At 55.4% G+C, this 22,231-nt stretch overlaps 7 protein-coding genes across 7 annotated transcripts; 3 read left to right on the top strand and 4 right to left on the bottom strand.

Annotated features, from left to right (window-relative positions):
• Positions 1-188: 188 nt before the first annotated feature.
• On the bottom strand, positions 189-1,748 carry engB (putative GTP-binding protein EngB; the record flags this gene model as incomplete). Its single annotated transcript, XM_032035373.1, has 1 exon — positions 189-1,748. One exon carries the CDS (start codon positions 1,746-1,748, stop codon positions 189-191), a length of 1,560 nt encoding a protein of 519 aa, XP_031885668.1.
• Positions 1,749-2,096: 348 nt separating this feature from the next.
• On the bottom strand, positions 2,097-3,896 carry CGGC5_v002370 (Cytoplasmic 60S subunit biogenesis factor REI1-like protein; the record flags this gene model as incomplete). Its single annotated transcript, XM_032035372.1, has 2 exons — positions 2,097-3,636; positions 3,745-3,896. 2 exons carry the CDS (start codon positions 3,894-3,896, stop codon positions 2,097-2,099), a joined length of 1,692 nt encoding a protein of 563 aa, XP_031885669.1.
• A 1,240-nt stretch (positions 3,897-5,136) lies between these two features.
• Positions 5,137-9,145, top strand: Ube3a (Ubiquitin-protein ligase E3A; the record flags this gene model as incomplete). The annotated part of the gene is made up of 3 exons (XM_032035371.1): positions 5,137-5,327; positions 5,392-7,625; positions 7,677-9,145. 3 exons carry the CDS (start codon positions 5,137-5,139, stop codon positions 9,143-9,145), a joined length of 3,894 nt encoding a protein of 1,297 aa, XP_031885666.1.
• Positions 9,146-9,810: 665 nt separating this feature from the next.
• CGGC5_v002368 (Heterokaryon incompatibility protein 6, OR allele) lies at positions 9,811-10,837 on the top strand (the record flags this gene model as incomplete). The annotated part of the gene is made up of 2 exons (XM_032035370.1): positions 9,811-10,523; positions 10,825-10,837. The coding sequence occupies 2 exons, from the start codon at positions 9,811-9,813 to the stop codon at positions 10,835-10,837; spliced, it is 726 nt and encodes a 241-aa protein (XP_031885667.1).
• Positions 10,838-13,615: 2,778 nt separating this feature from the next.
• On the bottom strand, positions 13,616-15,548 carry CGGC5_v002367 (uncharacterized protein; the record flags this gene model as incomplete). The annotated part of the gene is made up of 3 exons (XM_032035369.1): positions 13,616-13,954; positions 14,008-15,205; positions 15,265-15,548. 3 exons carry the CDS (start codon positions 15,546-15,548, stop codon positions 13,616-13,618), a joined length of 1,821 nt encoding a protein of 606 aa, XP_031885665.1.
• A 1,801-nt stretch (positions 15,549-17,349) lies between these two features.
• CGGC5_v002366 (uncharacterized protein) lies at positions 17,350-18,343 on the bottom strand (the record flags this gene model as incomplete). Its single annotated transcript, XM_032035368.1, has 3 exons — positions 17,350-17,544; positions 17,609-18,069; positions 18,136-18,343. The coding sequence occupies 3 exons, from the start codon at positions 18,341-18,343 to the stop codon at positions 17,350-17,352; spliced, it is 864 nt and encodes a 287-aa protein (XP_031885696.1).
• A 2,091-nt stretch (positions 18,344-20,434) lies between these two features.
• CGGC5_v002365 (uncharacterized protein) lies at positions 20,435-20,714 on the top strand (the record flags this gene model as incomplete). The annotated part of the gene is made up of 2 exons (XM_066150951.1): positions 20,435-20,437; positions 20,490-20,714. 2 exons carry the CDS (start codon positions 20,435-20,437, stop codon positions 20,712-20,714), a joined length of 228 nt encoding a protein of 75 aa, XP_066009614.1.
• Between the last annotated feature and the right edge of the window lie 1,517 nt (positions 20,715-22,231).

Raw genomic sequence — 22,231 nt, 5'->3', positions numbered from 1 at the left:
GAATACCCACATGAAGGAGCTCGTACAATATGCTTCACGATTTGCTCCTTGCTACAGCCAGCCGTTTGCCAACCTATCGTTGAAATGATAGATGCCCCATCGTTCGGATTCAAACAGTGAGTTGCATGTCTTCTAGAGGGTATCTAAGCCATCTTGGTTCCCACACACTATCGTACAGACGTGCCATCTCATGAGCTCCAGTCTCCAAACTTCTTCTCCAGCTCTTCGAAAGAGATCGTCTTCCCAGACCACGCCCTGGGATCACTCTCCATTGCTTTCCCCGGCTCCGCAACCCGCTTCTCCTCCTCCTGCACCGTCTCCTTCTTTTCCACTGCCGGCTTCTCCTTCTTGACCTTCGCCGGCGCAACAGCCTGCCTCAACCCAAGCACCTCCAAAATCTCCATCCTCACGCCTGCCATACCCGCCGCGTTCACCGCAAACGTCCTCCCGTCCTTCACCCTCTCCATCTTGGCCGCGGTAAGATACACCCTCGGCACCCACAGCCCGGCCCCCAACCTCCCAAAGCACCGCTCCACCTCCGCGAACCGCCGCATGATGCCCCCGTCCTTCTTCCTCTCCCGCCCGCGCCCCGCGCCGCTGACCTTGTCCAGCTTGGTAAACACCACCACCACAGGCCGCCCGCTCGCCGCCAGCAGGCCCATGACGGCCTCGTCCTGCGCGCCGACCTTCTTCTCCGCCGAGAGGAGCAGCACCACACCACTGAGCATGGTGCGCTTGTTGACGTACTGCGTGATCTGCTCGCCCCACTCGCGGCGGCTGGCGTGGCCGTACCCCGGCGTGTCGACGAGGACGAGCCCGTGCTGCCGCGCGGCGTTGGCGGTCTTCTCGTCGGGGGTGACTTTGCGCGAGTGCGTGGGTGGTTTGCCGACGCCGTAGGCGTTCATCATCACCGTCTTGCCGGGCTTCCAGCTTTCCTTGGCGAGCTCGGCGACGCCGGTGAGGGCGTTGACGAAGGAGGACTTGCCGCAGTTGGAGGCGCCGATGATGCAGAGTTCCGGGGTGGTGGTGTTGATCGGGTGCTGCTTCCAGAACTGGGCTGAGTAGAGGAAGGAGGCCGGGGGTTGGCGGAAGAAGGAGGTTGCGTCTGCGTGGGCGGCGGAGAGTCTGCTGGTGGCGGTGATTGTACCGCTCTCCGTAGGGGTGTCTGCGGCAGGAGTGGGTGGAGGGGTGGCGGCGGCGTCTTTTGGGGGGAAACCGAGGATGGCTGACTTGACGTCGTCGGATGACGGCGTTGCGGATAGCTTCTTCCGTTGGGGCCTCGTCGGTTTCGGTTGTGGTTTTGGAGGTGCGCGGGGCGGCGGCACGTAGTACATTGTGTTTGATTCCCAGATGTCTTCGGGTTTGCTGATTTTGTCCAGCTCCTCTTGGGACAAAAAGTTTTCAGGGACTTCAAGAGTATCCGATGACACCCTCTGCCGGCTTCCAACGTCCTGACGTCGCCGCTCATCTCGCACGCCATCCCGGCTACCCTTAGGGTCCGGACGGTTCATGCGAGTCGGTGGCCCATCGCGCGCGCCCTGGAAGCGCGACCTCGCAGCATCTTCATTAAACCCGCGGTGCCTTCTCACATCGTTGTCTGCACTGCGATAGGAGGACTGGTCTTGGCGAAACCGTGTAGGCCGGGCGGGAGCGCTGGTGGGAGGCCTGTCGTCGAGGGCTCGACGTCTCTGCAAATTTTGCGTGGCGGGCCTGGACGCGAGGCGCCGCGCTCCTGCGACTGACCTCATGGTCTTAGCGTATAAAGTTTGAAGTTTTGAATTTCTTGATTAGTATGAGCTCAGCTGGATTAATGGACGGATGAAAGTCATGATAAGAATTGCTAGATTCACTTCTAAAATTATGCATGTACGCAATTTTGACGTTTCAATACTTGCATATCCACTCAACTTGGGCCATCACAAGTGCGCATTTCACAAGAAACGATACTCTCGGCTTCAATGGCCTCTATTTTGTCTACCTTCGTTATGCATGGTTAATCAAAGCCTCATCATGCATGCCAACTCCATGTTGGCTCGCGCATCCCAGAAAACAAGAAAACAACCCGTCCAACGCCCTTCATCCCAACTGCGAGTCGTCTAACCACCGGCCTGGTAGCGGTAGTAGAAGTTCTTCTGGTTGTTGTTCTTCTCGCTGACCTTGTAGTCTCTTCTCTTCTCGTAGCGGGTGGCGGCGCTCCGTCCTCTGGTAGCCTCCTCCTTGGCGACGCGCTTCGCGTGGTCCGAGACACCAGTCATGCCCGCAGCATCTCTGCGAGCAATCGCGCGGGCGTTGCGAGACTTGGGGTTGCCAGTGTTCGCCACCTCCTGGCCGTCGACATCCATCTCGTCACCGGAGCCAGCCTCAATCACCAGGCGCTCACGCTCAGCACGCTCCTCGGGAGTGGGGTAATTGTTCAGGTTCTGGCGGAAGTACCTGTTGTGGGCACGGTGGCCGACTGACTTGCCGGACGGGAGGTGCAGTTCGTAGTCGTCGTAGAACACAGCACGGGTGTGCTTGTGTGCGTGAGAATGCCAGCCGTCCACCTGGTGATGAGCACGAGGATCCTCGCGAGAGTGGTGAGGATGTTTGTCCAAGCGCTCGAACTGGTCGTACTTGCCATCCGCGGTAAAGGCAGTGAGGTCTTCAGAGTCGAGCGATGAAGCGTCGCTGTCCGTCTCCCAGCCCTCGTCGGCTCCGTCCTCAACCTCCTCGCCGTCCTCACCAACCAGCTTAGTGGGGCGCTTCAGGCCCAGCTTCGCTCCACCGTTCTGGTCAGCCTCCTCTTCATCGTCTGAATCGCCACCATCAGAGTAGGTGCTTCGGAAATCGTAAAAATCGCCAATATCCAGCTGGACCTCCTCGGTATCGTAGGGAATCTTGCAGTGACCCTTGTCGCGCATGTGGGTCTGAACAGCGAATGCCGTCTTCTTGGTCTTGAAGCAGTACAAGCACTGGTGGCCCTCGTGGACGCGCTCCTGAAGGTGCTGCAGCAGACCCTCGAGGTCGACCAGGTACTGCTTCTCGGGGATGAACATGTCATGGAAGCGCTCCATGTGGTTGGCGTTGAGGGGAACGGACGGCGACTCGTAGTTGCAGAAGAGACAGGACTTGATAGACCAGGCGATCTCCTGCTTAGACGGAACAGGGGTGGCGGACTCGGACTCGCGGTTCATGTTGACATCCTCGCCAGCATGCTGGCCCTGAGACGACAGGTGAGGGTTCGAAGGGCGCTTGACGGGAGAGGGGCGCTCGTCCTTTGCCTCATCGATGTTGGCCTTCTTTAGGCCCTCGACAACGGCAGTGAATTCCTCCTCGGCCTCGGAATCCAGCTCCTTCTCGACAGCGATGGGCTCGCCAAGGGAGAAGGTGGAGCTCATGACGGAGCTGGCATCGTCGGCAATGGGGCCCTTGCGACGGGCGATTGCAGCGACGCGGACCTTGTGCTTCTGGCTGGTGAGATGGTTCTGGAAGGCGTTCTCGCTGGAGTAAGACTTCTGGCAGGCCTCGCAGGTGCGCTCGAACATGGCCTTCTCGGCCTCGGCGCTCTGCGCAGCGCGGGCCTGAAGGACCTTCTCATTGAAGATCTCAGAGGCGATGGGAGGAAGGGAGGCGACTCGGCGCTTGAGGTTGTAGCGACTGCAAGGATGATGTCAGTTGGTCTAGGCGTCATAGCGGGGTGATGCGAAAACAGAAAACGGCAACAACAAACGAAGCAAAGCAGGTGGGAATATGAGGACAACTTACTGCCAGTCGCTCTTCATGTGGCCTCTCTGGAGATCGATGTTTCGGTAGGCAACGGCGCAGGTGTTGCAGGTGTAGGGGTGCGAGGCTGCGGTAGCCCCTCCATTGGGAGGAGAGGCACCAAGGGCAGCGACGTCAACGCTCGCCACCTCCATGGTGAAGTTGTCGCGTGCAGGTAAAGTGGTCTCTTTTTTCTGGTGATTGAAATCGGTTCTCGACTCTTTGATCGGCTCTTTGCAATAGGGAGAAAGCGCACGCAAATGTGATCTTGCAGAGTGCGCGCAAGAAAAGAAGAGGTTGAGGCAAAAGATTGGGCGACCAAGGGTGATGGGTGTCGGAGGCAACGGAGGGGAAAATGAATTTAAAAGGGAAAATTCTCCAGGGCTTTAGTGGGTTAGCGCGGGGGTTTGGAGGGCAGTGATAGTTCAGGCACGTCACTCAGCCCAGAGCCCTGGCTTGGGTTGATCTGAGGAGTCTGGCCACTGGGAAGGCTTGAACTCTAGCGCGTCCCGTCCTGGCAGTTGGCCGTGGACCCTGGAGAGCGGGGGTCTTTCTCGCCGGGTGCGTGCTGTTTCTGCAGTGGAGCCACTGGATCTTTGAAGGCTGATGTCCAGCTGCTTTCCTCCCGAATATGAGGTAAGACTCAGCAAATGCAAATGCAAACCGCACGTAAGTAGAAGCAATGGAACTAATTAGATGCGAAACAAGTCGCCTCTTTAGTAATTACCTTTGCGCTCCTCTTGATTACGTTTCTCTTCCCTCGCTGTTTGCCAACGGAATGCTATCTCCGACAAGAACATTGTTGAAACCTGCGGATGACCACATCCAGATGTAACAACCTCGATCTCATAATCCTCGGCCTGCCATTTTTTCCCTTCCTTTCCTTCTTCTTTTCTTTCTCCTAACTCCGTTGTTCTTGGCTTTTGGGTTATGCTTTCGTAAGCACAGCATTTCACTATCCGGTGGCACGCTTTGCTGACTTTCGGATGAGGAGGGTCAGCAGTCATCGGCGCTGGGTACCAGGATAGTGGAGAGGCCTCTACACCCAACCCATGGGGTGCACAAAAGGGAGTCTCGCTGGCTTACCTTACGAATACAGACGCAGCTTGTCGGCAGAGGCAGCTGCTTCTCCCCATAACATCACAACCACTTAATCCTTTCCTTTTCTACAGGCCCCGATCCAACTCCACGAGTGCGTGGGCATTAGCGCCATACAGATACCTAAGTTATACTCGTCATAATCCATCCAAATCCTCTACTGCCGTGTCAAGAGGCTCGTCGCCGTCGCCGCCGTCATCGTCGTCGGGGTCACCCTCACCCTACAACAGGAGGCCCAGAAGAAGGGATATTTCTCTGCCTTTTGTTGGCACGCCTCATCCTCCAACCCCGAAAACGATGCCAAAGCCCGACAACAACTTCGATGCCGATGTCCTTGCCGGTCTGTGGGAGGACGCGCCATTTGCGCGCTTGCCTCCCGATGCGCCCCCCGAATTGAAGGACATGGTCCAGAACATCGAGAACCCCAAGCGCGTCTACGCCATCCACCGTGCCAGTCGCCGGCACAACTTCCAGATCCTCGTCGAGATGTAAGCCGCCAAACGTATTGCTGCGACCCTCCTATGGTGCACGAGCTGACTGGGTCCTTTACAGATACATCCTCCAGCTGCGATACGGCTGCGACTCCAAGACGTGTACGACATCCACCTGCTTCTCCTGTCGCAAGCGCCTCGCTGGCAAGGCCCCCATCAGACGATACAACACCACCAGTGCGAGGACATTAGCTGTCTACTTGGCGAGCCAGGACAACCCAGAAATAGGACTGTGCCCAAACCTCAAGTCGTCCAAGGAGCCACCAGCCGCCGTCAACTCGCTGATATTCTCACCAAACCCCGCCGCCCCCGCGTTTACCGATCCATTCTCGAAACGGCCCTCTACCCCGAAGGAACCCCGCCGCCGGAAATCAGGCTCTGCTGTTCGCGTGAACGGCGAATGCAGCAACTCCAACAAGGCTTCCACGGAAGCCGAGGGAAACGGTCGTCCAGGATCCGCCCACAATGAACGGTCGCATTTCGACTCCTCCACTGGTACCGCTCAACTACCCGTCAAGGTCACCGAGCGACCCATCAGCAAAGACTACCGCTCTTTCGCCGCCAACGTGTTTGGTAGCGTTGCTTTCAAAATGCTGGAATGGCTCACTCCAGCTGGTCTGGACGCCATGTCCCAGAAGGTTGCTGCTCTCGAGGCCGACGCCGCGCCCAGTCCTGGCAGGGAGGAGCTTTTCAGATCTCAAAAGCCGTCGGGACAGTCGACACCGATTCAAGCGATATCGCCAGTGATATACGCCGATACGAAGGATCAGAACGACTTGCCGGTGCCAACGGTGGAACAAGGGCCAGACGCTGCCTTAGAGCAGGCCTCCGAGAAACTCCATGCTTCGAACCCAACCATGCCCAACTCGCGACCAGGCAAACCTAAGAGGAGCTCGAGTGCGAGAGTGCGTGCCAACTCAAAACCGAAAAGGAAACTGTCTATCGAACCATACCCGACGTCATCGTATTCGGAGGATGTCACCTCGGGTCTAATGTCTCCCAGGGTAAATGGTAGTCAACATGAGAAGCCACCTAGGCCGCCAAAAGCATCGCACATCAACCCTTACGCTATCCCGGAGATTCCGTCAACGCCATCGTTCTTCGACAACGTCCCATCACAGAACCGACCGGTCATGATTGTTCAGGAACCAGAGTCAATATCTAAACCGGCTTTGACCAATGGAGAGGCTCCCTCTGAGGCACCAAAAGCGGAGTCGGAAAGTCCTCCGCAAACCGAGCCAGTCGGTACTGACGCCCCTGCCGACGATTGCAAGAAGATCGAAGAGCCAGTCGAAATGTCGATGGCCGACAGTCTACTTCCGCAATCCTTGACGTCGTTGAATGTGGAGGTTGTCGACCTGTTATGCGATATTCTGCAAGACGACGGCACCTCAGAATTACACCTTCTGGATCCTGCCAAGATCACTAGCACATACTCTGGACTCAAGGATCGACCAAAGATGCAAAGGAAACGGACATCTCGGGGTAAATACCCAAAGCGACTGCGGAGACAGTGGAAGTTGTTCATCGAGCAGACCCTGTTCAACATCCTCAGCGACCCACAAAGTCTCGTCTCATCCTTTGTCAAGGACGATGAACTTCTGGACTCTCACACTATCTGGTACTGCATGTTGCGACTTACTCGTGTCGCTCCCAGTCTAGTCTTCCACAGTTTGTGGCTGGCCGCCGGTAGTCTCTTTGGCGCGCCAAAATCGCTTCAGTCGCTTCGTTCTCCTACCACAAGAGTCTTTCGTCGCGAGCGATCACTTGCCAATGTGGAGGCGGGCCAGCTTTTGTCAATCTGTTTGCATGCTCTGGTTGCGGCAGCTCCGTTGATCACCGATTCAAGGACACTCTTTGATATGTCTCGCATCCGGTCCAACGGCCTCACTCTGGCTGGAAGTGGTGCTCTGGCACGGCAGCCAGCTTGGCTTTGCCTTCTCTACGATGATGCCTTCTCGAATGACCTTGCTCTGAGGCTAGCGAGAAGATTGTTCGCAGCTATCTCCGCTCGCAAATGTTTCGCAGAAATGGTTGCCCAAGATGATGACATTGATGATGATGAGCAGGAACTGGATGCTCTGCGGCCTCTCCTCACGCAGTTGGATTCTCTCAACGGAGACTTGGCATCGAACCCCGAGTTGGAACAGCTTGAACGAGCTGGACATGAAACCAGGGTTTCTACCCTGCTCTTGGACTGGGCCAAGACCGTCCTGCTCCAGGAGTGGGATGGCAAGCCGGAAATCTCTTGCGATGGCTCCTTTGGCGGAGCCTTGTCGCTCATTGCGGCCATGTGTAAGTGGTGTATGCCCCAGCGAGTTGAACATCACAGCTAACTTTTGACAGATCAAAAACGACAGTCCCTTCTAATTGGAGACGCCCACTTTCGAGTGGATTATTTCGCCGACAGGCTGGACTCAATCAACATGCCAGTTGCCTGGCTCTCCCATACATCCCACAGACAAAAGAAGCACCTCCTGGACTTTCCCTTCATATTCGACCCATCGACGCTTGTTTCTTACTTCCGATCAATTAACTTCTCAAAGATGAGCCGAAGCTACGAAGAATCAAGTTCTCTTCAGACGAGGATGAAGGCGATAGTTGCGCCTGGCGGTCTCATCACCAACCCTCACCATAAATTGGTCTTGCAAGATCTTCTCAAGACAGCGTCTTCAAAGTACCTCATTCTCGAGATTAGCCGAAAGCATGTCATCAGAGACGCATTCGATCAGTTGTGGCAACGCGAGGACCGAGAGCTTCACAGGCCACTGAAAATTCATCTTGGTGAGGAAGGTGGCGAGGAGGGCTTTGATTCTGGTGGTGTCCAGCAGGAGTTCTTCAGACTTGCAGTGGCCGAGTGTCTCAACCCGGACTACGGCGCCTTCACAGTCGACGAGCGGACGCGGATGGCCTGGTTCGTCCCCGGCTCCATCGTACCAGTCTGGAAGTTCGAAATCCTGGGCTTGCTCATGTCACTGGCCGTATACAACGGCCTGACGCTGCCAATCACGTTTCCCAAGGTTCTTTACCGCAAGCTTCTGGGTGAACCCGTCGACGAGTTGTATCACATCGCCGACGGTTGGCCAGACCTTGCCATGGGCCTCACGACTCTTCTGGAGTGGGACGAGAGCAACGGAGCTGTGGAGGACATCTTCGCACGCACCTACGAGTTCTCGGTATCCATGTTTGGACAGCCCGTGTCAAGAGAGATGGACGCCAAGGCTAGCAGCTGGCCGCAGTTTGACGCAACCGCGAGGAAATCACTCACCAGCGAAAATCCTGAGGACGCCCCTCTGGTCACCAACGAAAACAGAAACGCCTACGTGAGCGACTACATCAGATACCTCACAGACGTCTCTGTTCGCCCACAATACAAGGCGTTTGAGCGTGGCTTCCGCGCGTGCCTACACCCGAAGGCACTGCAACTGTTGACACCGTCACTCCTCCAGTCTCTTGTTGAGGGTGTCCAGGAGATTGACGTTAGCGAGCTGCGCCGTTACGCTAGATATGTCGGCTGGGACAACAGCCACCGCAGTGTCCGCGACTTCTGGTCGATCGTTAAGCGCTATGATGAGAAGATGAAGAGGAAGCTACTGGAGTTTGTGACAGCATCGGATCGTGTCCCGGTGGGAGGAATGAAGAACTTGCAATTTGTCGTGCAGAGAAACGGCGAAGAAGAGGGCGAGGGCGGACATTTACCCACCGCGTACACATGTTACGGCACACTATTGCTGCCCGAGTACAAAGACAAGGAGGTCTTGAGAGAGAGGCTTTCTATGGCATTGGAGAATGCGCAGGGCTTTGGTTTTGCTTAAAGCGGATAGGAGAGGAGACTTGTATTTTAGAGAAGCAGTCGTAAAAAGCATGGGTGAAGGGATGGAGTTTTTCTTAGGCTTGATATCCTCGGCGCTCCTAAGTCGATTGAGGCGACGAAATGAGAATTTGATCTCTGATGTGCCAATTTGTCGTCCCGCCATGCGGAATCCATAAACCTGCGGGTGGGACGGCAGACATACCATCGTAGCTCCTAGTTCGGCAACTTTTCAATAAAAGCGAGTACGCAGGCAAAATATGCTAGTCACATGAGCCCTTACTTTTTTTTTGTGATGGCATTGTTTGCTTGCTTGCCAGGTGGAACCATCTACCAATGAGCAATGCAGCGGGGTTAGTGATGATAATTGGATCTTTTGGCTGTGGTAGCCTGGCAAGGAGGCACAGCCACGTCGGAGCATGTGCAGTCTCGTCTGACACGAATCTCCGCCATCAATCTTCTACTTCTATCTACACCAGCTCTTCTTCTTCCCGTTGATCAACTTTTGACGCTGAAAGAATAGAAGGGTACAGTCTGAGGCCTGACGACACCAACATGATCAATTGGCACGCTTCAACGTGCCGTCGACCGGATGTTCAATTCCTAGACGATCTAGGAGCTCCAACGTGCTTCAACTGTGGAGAAATTGGAATGATCGATGAAAACGACATGTTGGAAAATACCGCCGGCAACCCTCTCGAGACATCATCACGAGCCGAGTTCAGCCTCTGTTGGCCCTCTTCCCTCCCGTATGTGGAGGAGATGCCCGCAACAGGCGGCTTGACGGAGACGGCCCCTATCCCTGACGACAACGTTGGGAAGGAAGCGAGCGTGGAGACGAAACTGCTGCGCATCAACGACGGTATGCCTAAAGAGACGCACATGTCCCTATACGAGCCTCTGTCTGCGCGCAGAATCCGCTTGCTTACCCTGCTTCCTGGCTCCTACCATGATCCGCTTCGTTGCGAGCTACGCACCGTTGATTTGCAGTTCAAACCGGAATACGAGGCGGTCTCATACACCTGGGCTGGCGAAAATGGAGACGCATCTAGGCCAAGGACATTATACGTTGGGAAACGGTACGGCATTCTCGCCATCACGAATAACTGTGCCAATGCCCTTCGACGGCTTCGTTACGTTCAGCACAGCAGAGACCTCTGGCTAGATGCTGTCTGTATCAACCAAGACAACAACAGCGAGAGATCTCATCAGGTCGGCATCATGCGAAACATTTATGCAATGGCCAAGAGGGTCCTGATCTATCTCGGTGAAGACCCGAAAGATCCTGAGCCACAGACGTCTGTTCCGTGGAAGTACAGCGTGAAAGGAAACACTCTTGAACTGGGAGAAGATTTGATCAAATTGTCCTACTTCACTAGGATGTGGGTGATACAAGAAGTTGCCTCTGCCCGTTGCGCTTGGGTCCTTTACGGATCAAGGGGGGCTAGGTGGGAAGACTTCATCAGACCTCCTGACAAGGGCGCTACCGACTTTCAGTCAGAATCTGCACATGATGCATACGAGCTGTTGGTAAACTCCCATCCTTGGGTTCAAATCGCTATTCAACCGAGACTCAGGGGTGTTGAGGAGCTTTGTGACCTCATGATCAAAACAGCGAGCTGCCAGGCGACGGACCCCAGGGACAAGGTATTCGCCTTGCTGGGCATGTTGACTGGGACACAGGGTCGAGGGCTAATTCCCGACTACTCTCTGAACCAAAGTCAGATATTTTTGGGCCTCACAGCCTTTGTTTTCAAGGAAAACGCCGGATCACTGTGGCATTCTTTCGCCATGTGCGGTTCAGTCTCTGGCCAGGCCATACCGTCTTGGAACATTGATTGGGCAGCACCGCTTCGGCTACCGGTGGTAGTACCCGAGAACCCCAAAGTATATATCGACTGGACCTCTGAAAAAACAGAAGAAGACGAAAGTCTATACTGCGATCACGCGGATAAAATACGAATACCTAACATCAACGGTTATGTTAGATTTCACCGGGATGGGTGGCTCGTAATGAAAGGCTTCTCGCCATACTCCTTGGACGAGTGCCAGCTGTGGGCGGCGACAAGTCCCCCCGGGCTAATCACCGGTGTTCATTTTGCGCCATTCGTTCCTGCAGAAGAAAGAGAGATTCAGCTTGCAGCTACGAGATGGGCGCAAAAAGGCGATAAACTCTTTGTTGTCGCGGGACTCCCTAACCACCTGTTGGTGCTTCGGCCGCAGCCAAGTTCGACCAGGTATACGTACGTGGGCATTTGCGCTCCACCAAAACCCAACTTCTCTAGTTGCTTGGCCATGCATCTCAACAAGAAAGCGATCCTAATGGTGTCAGCTTGGAATACGGTTCTAGCCAACAGAGATCCCGCACGTTGGTTTGACGCCGAGTTTTGGGCTTCTGTTAGGAAAGCCTGTAAGAAGATCAAGGAATCTTACTTGGCTTTCACTGCTACATGTTCATCTGAGTTGCCGGAAGCTACGCCGAAAGAAATGGAAGTAAATCAGAGACATTTTGGAGACACGAATGTTGACAATAGCCCATCCGGTGTTCATCTTCCTAGGCGGCCTACCATTATCGTGCACATACTTGTAGATCTCTACAATGATTTGGGACAATCGATAGGGACACCGGCTCCGAAGGAAACATGGATCGGATCCCTTGCGAGTCCCATAATACCATTCCAAATATCCATGGTACCTGTCAGCTCGATTTACAGCAGGTATCTCACGTACGCCAGTTGGGACTGGGCGCGCAGCTACCTATCTAGCAAACACTTGTTCGACTGGGCAGAACTGCCATGGGAGATTTTTCGGGAAATGCTCCACCCGTTGTTCAATGTTCATATGCCAGCGATCCGCGCTGGTGAGATACCTGCAGGGTTCGGCGTACATCATCTACTCAAGACACTTCTGGGATACGACCTGGGCACGCTGACGAGGGGATATCGAAGTCTCCTGCGAGACTTTAAGGAATGGCAACATTTGGCAAGGATTGATTCTGAAATTGAAGGGCACGCCCAGTTGTCGCGGCTTTTGCACGAGCAACTACAGCTACACTCTAATCCCTTCCAGGGTCATCAACTTAAATCTGACGGCTCGGGTACATGGGCAGAGGATTTCTCACGTATTTGGTCGATGTTAGGATTACACAAGAGTCCCGAGAAGTCCAAACAACACACTGGCTGCGCAATGAAGACAGAAACCTTGAGAGAGGACTTGGGTGCCCTGTGGGGCAACTCTAGAAACGGGGTTGAAAAGGCGTGGGATCTTCTGCTTGATGTTGTGCGTGGGACCGAGCAACACCTCCTTCCACTCGAAAGTATGTTCACGGGTTACACCTTCGATGAAAACACGCCAGATGAATTTTGGGCATTCCCTCCATTTGTAGCTAAGGCGAAGTGGGAGGACATATACATCGGTTGATGGGCTTTGTGGTAATTGTTCCAGCGTATAATACGAACCCTGCTTGCTTGTAACCACCTCTTCCTGAATCGCTTCGTCATCTAATATGAAAGAATATTTTCTACAAAACTAAGCAGGCACTGAATACAGACAGTCTTCTATCGAGGTACCACGTTTGCAAACTTACAGGGATTTTATTGTACATCTATCTCGTCGTGGCCATTTTCTATGTTCCAGATGGCGCTTCACTCGGTGCCCCCGATCTTGGTTTGTATGATTCAATCGAGGTGAGTGAGCATACTTGGACACGATAACACCTCTTGCCATGTGAAGTTATACCAAAAGTCCGAGAATACAATGAACAGTCAGATACTTGATAGGTGATGTAACTGCCAAGCCTCGTTTGGCAGAAACTTGACGATGTGGCCAAATTGTGCTCTTGCGAACAGTCTTGCTATCCGGGCATGGACGTATTGATAATAGTAGGGACGACGGCGATGGTGGTTACCACGACAATAGTTCATGAAATAAGCAGTCTGTCGTCTCCATGGCAAAAGGCCATCAAAAAGAGAGGTATGCCTTCTCTTACTGCCTCCATCAACTCGGCTTGGACCTCATGGAGGAAGCAATTAATAATATTATCTAGCGCGACCACTGTTTGGGCGGTAATCTCGGCGTTCTTGAGGAGCTGGTGGCCGAGGGTGACTTTGCGGCCCTGAAAATTCTTGCCGTGAAGGTGATCGCCGGGCGTGTTCAAAATTAGCAACGACGACGAGGACGACGAGGACGATGAGGATCACGAGGATCACGAGGATCACGAGGATCACGAGGATCACGAGGATCACGAGGATCACGAGGACGACGATGACGACGATGACGACAACGACAACAGGAAAGTAGACAGGTAAATAATCACAGGAAAAATTAGGCCGTCTCTTTCACATATTCATTCACAGTCCATCATTGACAGGTCAAAAGTATGTACAACATGGTATAAAATGATATAGCGCATATATTCAAACATTACTACATTATCCTCATATACTTTTCATCGCCCCTTAATGCATTTCCCAGTCTAGCACCCACAAACGTTGAACTGCGCCACAGAGGGGTCGTGGTCACTGACGAGGTTGTCGTACAGCTCCCACGAGTTGACGTGGATGTGCTCGTAGTGCGTCTGGTTCGCCTTGGAGAGCGCGGGGCTGACGAACATGTGGTCGAGCTGCTGGGCGTTCATGTCGTAGACGTAGGTGTAACGCTCGTTGACGGGGATGCCGACGACCTCGTCGAGGTCGAGCAGGCCGGACTTGGAGGCGAAGGTGGTCAGGGGCTCGACGAAGGTGAACTCGTTGAAGTCGCCGCTGGAGATGATGCGGGCGTTGGGGTCCTCGGCGAGGATCTGGGCGATGAAGGCCTGGGTTTTTTGTTAGTCTTGTCTTTAAGTGAGGGGTGATGGGGGAGACATACGCCGGTGACCTCGGCCTGCTCGATGCGCTCGTCGACGCCGCCGTTGTTAGGGGGACGGGGGTCGCCGTGCAGAGAGGAGGATCCGCCCTTGGACGCCCAGTGGACGTTGACGGTGAAGAAGGTCTTGTTCTGGGGGCCGTTGATGGCGCGCCACTCGGCGGCGAGGGGCTTGCGGCTCGCGCTCCACGCGCTGCTGGCGGGCTCAATGCGGCCGGGGTTGTACTTCAGCGTGGGGCCGGCAAGGACCTCATTGGCGTCGGTGCTGCCGCCGGGGTTGGGCTTCCACAGCTCGACGACTTCGGGCCTGTAGAGGTAGGCGACGCGGATGTTGCCGCCGGGCTGGCCGCCGTCCTGGCCGTCGACGGGGTCGATGGTGACGAAGTCGTAGACAGTGCCGTTGGTGTGGCTCTCGATGGCGGCAGTCAGGGTGGAGAGGGTGACGTTGGAGGAGACAACGCCATCGTTCGTCGGGCCAGTGTTGTCCTGGATCTCTTGAACGAAGATCAGGTCGGGGGTCTTCATGTAGTCGGCGATGTGGGCGGCGATGGAGGGGAGGTGGGCGGAGGTAGGGGCGAGGTTCTCGACGTTGTAGGCGCCGATGGTGATGCCTCTGCAGTCGCCGCTGCTGGTGAGGGTCGTGGCCGGGGCGTTGTTGGCAGCCTCGCTGACGAAGGTGATGGCGGTCAGGGGGAGGATGCGGTAGAAGCCGAAGGCGTAGGTGACGACACCGGTGATCTCGGTGAGCTGGTCGCCCATCTTGGACTCGGGGTTACTGGTGCCGTCGAGAGGGGAGCCGATGACGATGGCCTCGGGATTGGAGTCCTTGGCAGTCATGGTGATGCCGCCGTGCTCGTTGCGGCCGGTCGCAGGCCAGTCGCCAACAACCCAGGTGTCGCCATACTGGTTAGGGCGGGTGACCGCGACGGGGTTCTTGACGGTGACGAGCTCGCCGCTCAAGCTCTCCCAGAAGTCAAAGCCATAGGACTTGGGGTCCAGAACAGGGTTCTCGGTGGAGACATTAGCAACGGCGTTAGGCACGCCGTAGATGTCGCCGCCGTCGAGGCTGGTGTACTGCTCGGTGGGAGGGTTGAGGGTGTCAACGCCGATGACGAGCGGGGTGACCTCGTTGCCCTTGGACACGACGACGACGTTCTTGGGAGAGCTGATCTCGGTCAAGTAGATGTAGTTGGTAGTAGACCTGTCAGGGTTGTGAGCTGAGAATGTTTGAGAGGACGGGCGCACAAGCAAGCTCCATACCTGTACTCCGCCACCTTGCCGTCCAGAGTAATAACATCACCAACCGTGAGGTTGGTTCCGACGGAGCTGCCGTAGACGTAGACGGCCTCGGAAGTGGCATCGTCGTCGTCGGGCTCGGTGGAACGGATCCAGATACCGCTGGGACCCTTGGCAAGCACCAGACCGGTGACGTTGGTCACGGTCTGGTCCTTGTACGGGGACAGGAACTTGTTGCCGTTGATCTCGGCAATGGTGAGGGCCGAGACGGCGCCAGCGGCGGAGAGGAAGAGGGAAGGAATCTTCATCTTGAAAGGCACGAGGCGCGGCGCGTAACGAGTCAAAAGAGTCCCAATTGAAGGCGCGCAGAGGCGTGTGAGAAGGCGGTCACAAGGCTCTTCCTCTGGATCGGCGTCCCAAGCAGAGAGAAAAGATCATCGCAGCGGTTGCCCGTCGGGGTCCCGATCCTTATGTACAACGATCGAGCTCAACTTCTTGGCATTCTGCCGCATCTGCCCCTCGTGTCCCCCCTGGACGAGGTCGTATCGAAGGCGCGAATGGAGTCGTGCATCGCTGGGTCCTACGGCGCACCCGCCCTTGCATCGCGGAAGCTGCCTCCTTTGCATGTGAGTCTGGCGTCTTGGCGGATGCCATTCTTTGGTGCTCTGTGGATTATCGATGACGACTCAACGGCCAGCTCCGATATTGCAGGTCTCGAGAGACACTCTGACTGGATGGGAGCATCACAGGCATTGTCTATCATGGCAGGGGGCGTATCAATTGGCCTCTTAGAGCTGGCGGTGCCTGGCACGTTTTCGCGGCATTCTCTCAGCCGTTCAGGAGCAAGGGCGTTGCTCGATCGGGAAGGTGAAGGGTCGCTGCGAGCGCGGGAGAGTCGCCTAGCTGGTGTCTAGCTCCAGTGGGGAAATATTAAGTCTAAGAAGAAGGGTGTGGGGGAAAGGAAATAACGTCCAAGGCGAAGAGAAGCATTTGCTTTTGAGGGTGGCAGGGCAATATACAACTGCTGCCCGTCGACTCCATGTGAGATCCGAGGAGCTGCTGGGCCCGGCCTATGAGAAGACAGGCAATGAGTCGCCAGTTCGACGACACGCCGGGCCAATTCCCTGGCTAGGAACCCAAGGTTGAGTGGACGCGTGGTGAGTTGCTCTTGTTGGCCGGGAGTGGTGGGAAGATGTTGCTGTCGCGGTGGAGGTGCGGAGGAGATGGCAGGAGATGGCCGGAGCAAAGACCAGCTTTCGCAGGGGTGCAATTGATTGAGTTATGGCGCTAATCTGTGCCTTATCGCCTGCCAATCACTGGCCTCACGTGCTGGATGACTGCAAGCCGACCCCGGAGCTGCATCCTGGTCCCTTATTCTTAATGGCTGCCCCTGTCTTGCTGCTCTCACTCACGCACTCACTCACTCAACGAGTCACTCACTCATGACCTTCCTCATGGACTTTGACACAGTACTCAGACTCCATCTCCGTCACAAGCCCCGAAATAGAAGCCAAACACCAACAGCACGCGCTCACACAATGCAACTCATCTGTTGTATGAAAAACTTATTGTCTGATTTCCGTTTTTCTGGTATCATATCTATCATCACTAAAACAAGACGGTCCGGCCCTTGAAACTGCAGTGCACGCCTCACTCAATTTCCTAAAACTCCCCCCCTCCAAGGCCACCAATCCATCCATTTACAAAGTTGTAACCCAGAGATGAACATGACGCCTTTTCGAAGTAGAATCCCGTCCATGAGTGATATCCCCCGCAGAAGCCTTATCCAAAGAAAAAATCACCGTCTCAAACCCATGACAATTCCTCTGTTCTCGGCAACGACAGGAGAAAAACAGCCGCTGTCCATCTCACATTCTGAGAATTAGCTAGGCTATTTGCGCGCACCACAAAAGAAAAAAAAAAAAAGTGTTTCGGTTTTCCTAGAACACACACACATGAACAACGCTTTTGGGCAACAGCTCTACCAGCGTAGCTGCCTTTTCCTCTGGCCGTCGGCAGCCGAAGCTCAGATGTCTCCGGCTCGGCCGCATCCCCGTCCTTGGACTTTGGCACCTAAGAGGCCCCCCGGGAAGCATAATGTGCTCCCGTTTACTCCTCGTCCTCAGCGTCGTCAGCCGCTTGACGGGCCTCGACGTGGCGGTCCTCGAGCTCGGCGCCGTCGTCCTCGACTTGGCGCTCCTCGACGTCAGCAGAGTGCTCGTCACGTCCGAGAAGGCCGTTGAGGAGAGCGAGGGGGTCGTTCTGGCCAGCTCCACCAGCAGCGGCGTTGTTGTTACCAGTGAGCTGCAGCAAGAGAGTTAGCATCCGTCATCAAGTTGAGATATTTCTTGTCGTAAGAGTCACTTACATCACCGAGAAGGCTGCTGAGGATGTTGTTGCCACCGGCAGCGTTCTTCTTTCCAGTGGCTCCATCGGCGGCGTTGGCGTTCTTGCCCTTCTTCTTGCCTCCAGCGTTGGCGGTTCCGTTGTTGGCGGCAGCACCTCCGGCGGCGGCGTTGTTCTTGCCCTTGGCCTTGGCCTTGGCTCCGGCGGCTCCATCGGCTCCAGCAGCGGCGGCGTTCTTGCCCTTCTTCTTACCACCGGCGGTGGCGGTTCCGTTGTTCGCGGCACCTCCAGCGGCGGCGTTCTTGCCCTTCTTTCCGGTGGCCTTGGCGTTGGCGCCCTGGGCCTTCGCGGCCTTGGCCTTCTTGCCCTTCTTCTTGCCTCCGGCGCCGGCGGTCGCGTTGCCTGCAGCGGCTCCGGTGGCTCCTCCAGCAGCGGCGGCGTTGTCCTTCTTCCTGGCGAAGAGAGCGGCGGGGAGGTCGTCCTCTGATATCAGGTGTTAGTCGGGTCTGTCCGTATGATTTCGAAGACCACAAATGTCAATATGCTTACCAGTCTCGTCGTCCTCGGCGACGTCACGCTCCTCGATGTCGGTGACTGCGGCTCTCTGGCCGCGGCGAAGCTTGGGGCGGACGTCGATGTTGGCGGCGAACTCCACGTCGCGGACGGGCAGGGTCACGGAACGCTCCTCGGTCTGGGTGGGGAGGGCGATGACCTGGGCGGCGATGGCCGCGATGGAGAGGATGAAAGAGCTCTTCATTTTGAAGGATTGTGTGTGTGTGTGTGTGTGGTGTGAAAAAGGCGGAGGGAGGGAGAAGGAAACGGTTTGTTGGTAAATCTACAAGAAAAAAGATGGTTCACAGAACCAAAGAGAATGAAATGAGATGAAGGAAAAAGCTGGACCAGCCAAAGAGAAGGACCTGAACCAGAATTGTAAAGTTGTTGATGGACTGAAGAGTGCCGAGAAGAAGAGGCAGGAAGGAAAACGGATCGGGATGGGGATAGATATAGAGTATAAGCTTGCCTGCGAATCTCCCAGTCGGATCTGGTGCCTGGATCCCCCTCCGGAATAGACGGCGAGCCCTGGCTACAACCATGAGGTCACAGTGCCAAGGAATTGAGACGTCTTGTCAAACAAATGAGGTGAACACTATCTAGGCCCAATGTCACCATGTCAAGCCATGTCACAGACTTGTGATCCTGCTCCATCGGGAGGGCAGTGCAAGAGAGATGATGGGCCTGGCCTATGCTCCTCTTCCTCCTCCGTTCTCCTCCTCCTCCATGTCACTCCCCTTCCTTCCCGCCTGCCTGTCTGCTGGGGGGCCATGGGGTGGTGGAGTCAGGGGAGTCTGGACAACGAGATGGAAGGCCCAGAGCAAGTAGAGACGGAGGGGGAGGAGAGGGACGTTTGAGGGAAAGGACGTTGGCGAGCGAATGGGATGTGCGTGTGCCAAACATCACGACGGCGCCATGTCGCGCCAGCACCCCGGAGGAGACGTGAGCCGGGGAAAGCGGAGACGAGGCAATATCCCAAAAATACGACGCAACGAGCAAAAGCTGGACAAAGTAGCCGATTGATGATGGGCATCGCTACCGTGCGTCTGCGGTTGATGGTGCCGGGTTCACGGTGAGAGAGCCGCCATGGAAGGGCGACGGTTGATCAGACGGCTGGTGATTCAGAACGGCCCCGCCGTAGCGGGTTCCTCTCTCTCTTCATTCTCTTTCTCTGTGTATTTGCGGAGGATGTACTCTTTCTGGCACGGTTAGCAGCAAACGGGGGGGTTCGAGTGGTCCAGTACAACATGGAGGTGGAAACGGTAGAGACCGTAGTGGTGTTCGGTGGCTGCCCAGGTGCGGCGACAAGCACTTAGAACCATGCACCCTGGCCCAAATTGGTTGGTCGGCAACCCTTCCAGCCCTGTCTATAGTAGGGACTCGATACCATGATGCGATTGCTTGGGTGCTGGGACAAGCCACCGGGGGTGGGCGCGATATGGGACTTTGCTGGGAAGGGAAGGGTTTGGGGGTTGGGCGGTTTGATCGGAGGACAGGTTGTCAAACCTGGGATGAAACACGCCCAACACGAGCGCTTGGCTGCTGTCGCGAACGCCATTTCTGTCTCTTGCAACCGCCAATCTCACTCACACACACTCTCTTCTCTCTTCATCCAATGATCCAATGATCAATCCGCTTCTCGCCAGAGTGGGTTATTGGGCCATGGATGATGTCTGAAGGAAGGGCATGGACGAAGCGAAAAAGTCTAAATTTCACAATTACAACGGTGCACCCTGGGCTGTTTCTTGACAAGCAGGGGGATCTCTCGCGACGGAGATCAAGCCCCTAGATGGTTGCAGAAGCGAAAGAAAGCGGCATGCTCTTTGCTCTTTTGGCGAACATTCTGGATTCCGCGGCCTGCTGGTCTACCGTCTACCGTCTGCGAATGCAACACAGACACATTGAGAGATAGAGACAGACTGGGTAGCTGGGTAAACCGGCTTCGATGGCCGTTCGCGGTAGGATAGCGTGTGTCAAGTAAGACGCTCCCCCACGAGCTTGTCTTCGGAGCCGCACTACTGTACGATGCGCCGATACGGTGAAGCTTGGCTTTGACGTCCCCTGCTGGGGTCCTTCTTCCTTGATCAACGTAGCAAGTCATCTCCTTTCTGCTGCAACATTGTCCGCTCGCCTGGTGCAATCAAGAAAAATTCGGGCATCCAACCGTCAAAGTCCTAGCGAGATGCTTGTTTGCAATGCCGCGGTTGCTGCGCCATTCCGTCCCATCCCGTCCGTTCCCTATTCCCCTTTTCCTACATTAAATGCCGAGGGCTAGAACAAAAGGCGACGCTGCAAAATGGTGGGCCCCTCCCTTTCCCCTTCCCCCCTGTCACTGGGCCTGACCTGGACAGAAACCGGTCGAGCCTGGCGAAACCTGGCAGGTTGTGAAAGAGACAGACAGAGAGAGAGAACGAAGAAAGCACGGTGTTTCAACTCGTGCATCGAAATGCCAAGGGCTGCTGTCTCGAAGAAATGAACCAAGGTTGGGGGTCGAGATGGTCGCGCAACACGGCCAAGACTCGCAAGAGGCTGAGAATGGGTGCGGTCTGAATAAGAGAATCACAGAAAAAGGCTAAGAATGGAAGAGCCAAGAAAACAGCCCCCGGCGATGGCGATGCTTCTGGCCTCATTTGTGGTCTTGTCGAGTCTCAGCCTCCGAAAAGAGAGGCTCGGTTTCCAAATGCTTGGGTTCGATGTCCCTCGTCGAGATTTTCCTCGGCGCCCGAGGCGAGCGCCGCCAGCAACTTCCCCCTTCTCTCTTCCTGGCATATGATCCCACAAATCCTCGAGCAACATTCTGGGGATCACTGGGGCGCTTGGGAATGACAAAAAAGCCAAGTTTCTTAGCGAGGAGGGGATGAACGGATGTGCTGCGATCCTGTTTGGGAAATCATGGAGAATCAGGAGGCGGGAGCACATCAGCGATGATCGGCGAGCCAGAAAATCAGACAGCACCCAAGACGCAGGAGAGCATGAAGTCGAGGGTCATCCACAGCGTCCACTCTTCCCACTCTTTCCACTCTTTGCCACAGGTTCCCCCGGGTGCATCCCCCCCATATGTGAGAGAGAGACGGAGAGACTGAGAGAAGAGGAGAGACGTGCCGTGCGGTGCTCAGGGTAGTTCGCTGCCGTGTGGCATCTCCTCTTTTTTGCAGTGAAAAGGCCCATCTTTCAGGCTGTGCTGGCTGACCCGAGAAGAAGGGAATGCCCCAACGGATCCCGTCTTGGCGTGTCTATCAACTTCACGTGGCGGCCGTCTATCTGATTCCTCTGACCGTCATCGCCGTGATGCTCAGCTCGCCATGGCCTCAGTGCATCACGAAGGTCACGTGGGAGCTGACGAGTCCTCTACTTCAGAATAGGTTGGGTCTTCCCTTCTTATTCACGTCGTTCCCACGTGTAGGTGCTGGCGTTCGCCGGCAACGCCAGCAGTCCTGACCAGACACCCATTCCAAATGACTCTATCCTCCGCAAACGCTTGTCTGGGGTTGAATCGTGTGAGTCTGTATTTAGCAAAAAGACGGCCACCCACCCAACTTCACGACTTCAGACGACTGACGAAGGCGATAACATGCCAAACCGGAACCGAAGCCCAGCGACTATGCCTAAGCTGCTATGTCAATCTTTCGAGCGAGCTGAGAGCTGTCCGCCTTGCCGTTTTGCACACGCCACCCGCACTTACATGAGACCAGCCTCGGTCATCCCAAAAAGTCATCTCATCAAGATGAACCTCCCAAGACTCGGACGGTTCTCAGACAGTTGATGCGCCCGCCGGTCCATCATCGTCACCGTCATCGTCACCCAGACTGCACTGCACTGCACCCCCGCAACAGGACGGCCAAGGTCGAAGTACCGACGCCGACTCGTCTGATGCTGCATTTTTCCCACGCAACATTACCTTCTTTTCTAGGGTTTCTAGGCATCCAGCCTCTTCGTCCCTTTTCTTACCCGACTCTCTCGCGCTTTGCACCGTTGTGTATGCAGGTAGACAGGCGGAGAGTGTCATCTGGTCCATCAGGCAAAAGATGAGACCGCTACCGCTTTAGGCAATTGGCAGGGTGGCTGTGCAGCCTGCGCTGTGCCGCCTACCGAG

This window comes from Colletotrichum fructicola (assembly GCF_000319635.2).
Source record: "Colletotrichum fructicola Nara gc5 chromosome Unknown KSG_Nara_v1_contig01, whole genome shotgun sequence".
NCBI lineage: Eukaryota > Fungi > Ascomycota > Sordariomycetes > Glomerellales > Glomerellaceae > Colletotrichum > Colletotrichum fructicola.
Note: the sequence above shows the minus strand (reverse complement) of the source record. Positions and strands in the feature narration are given on the sequence as shown.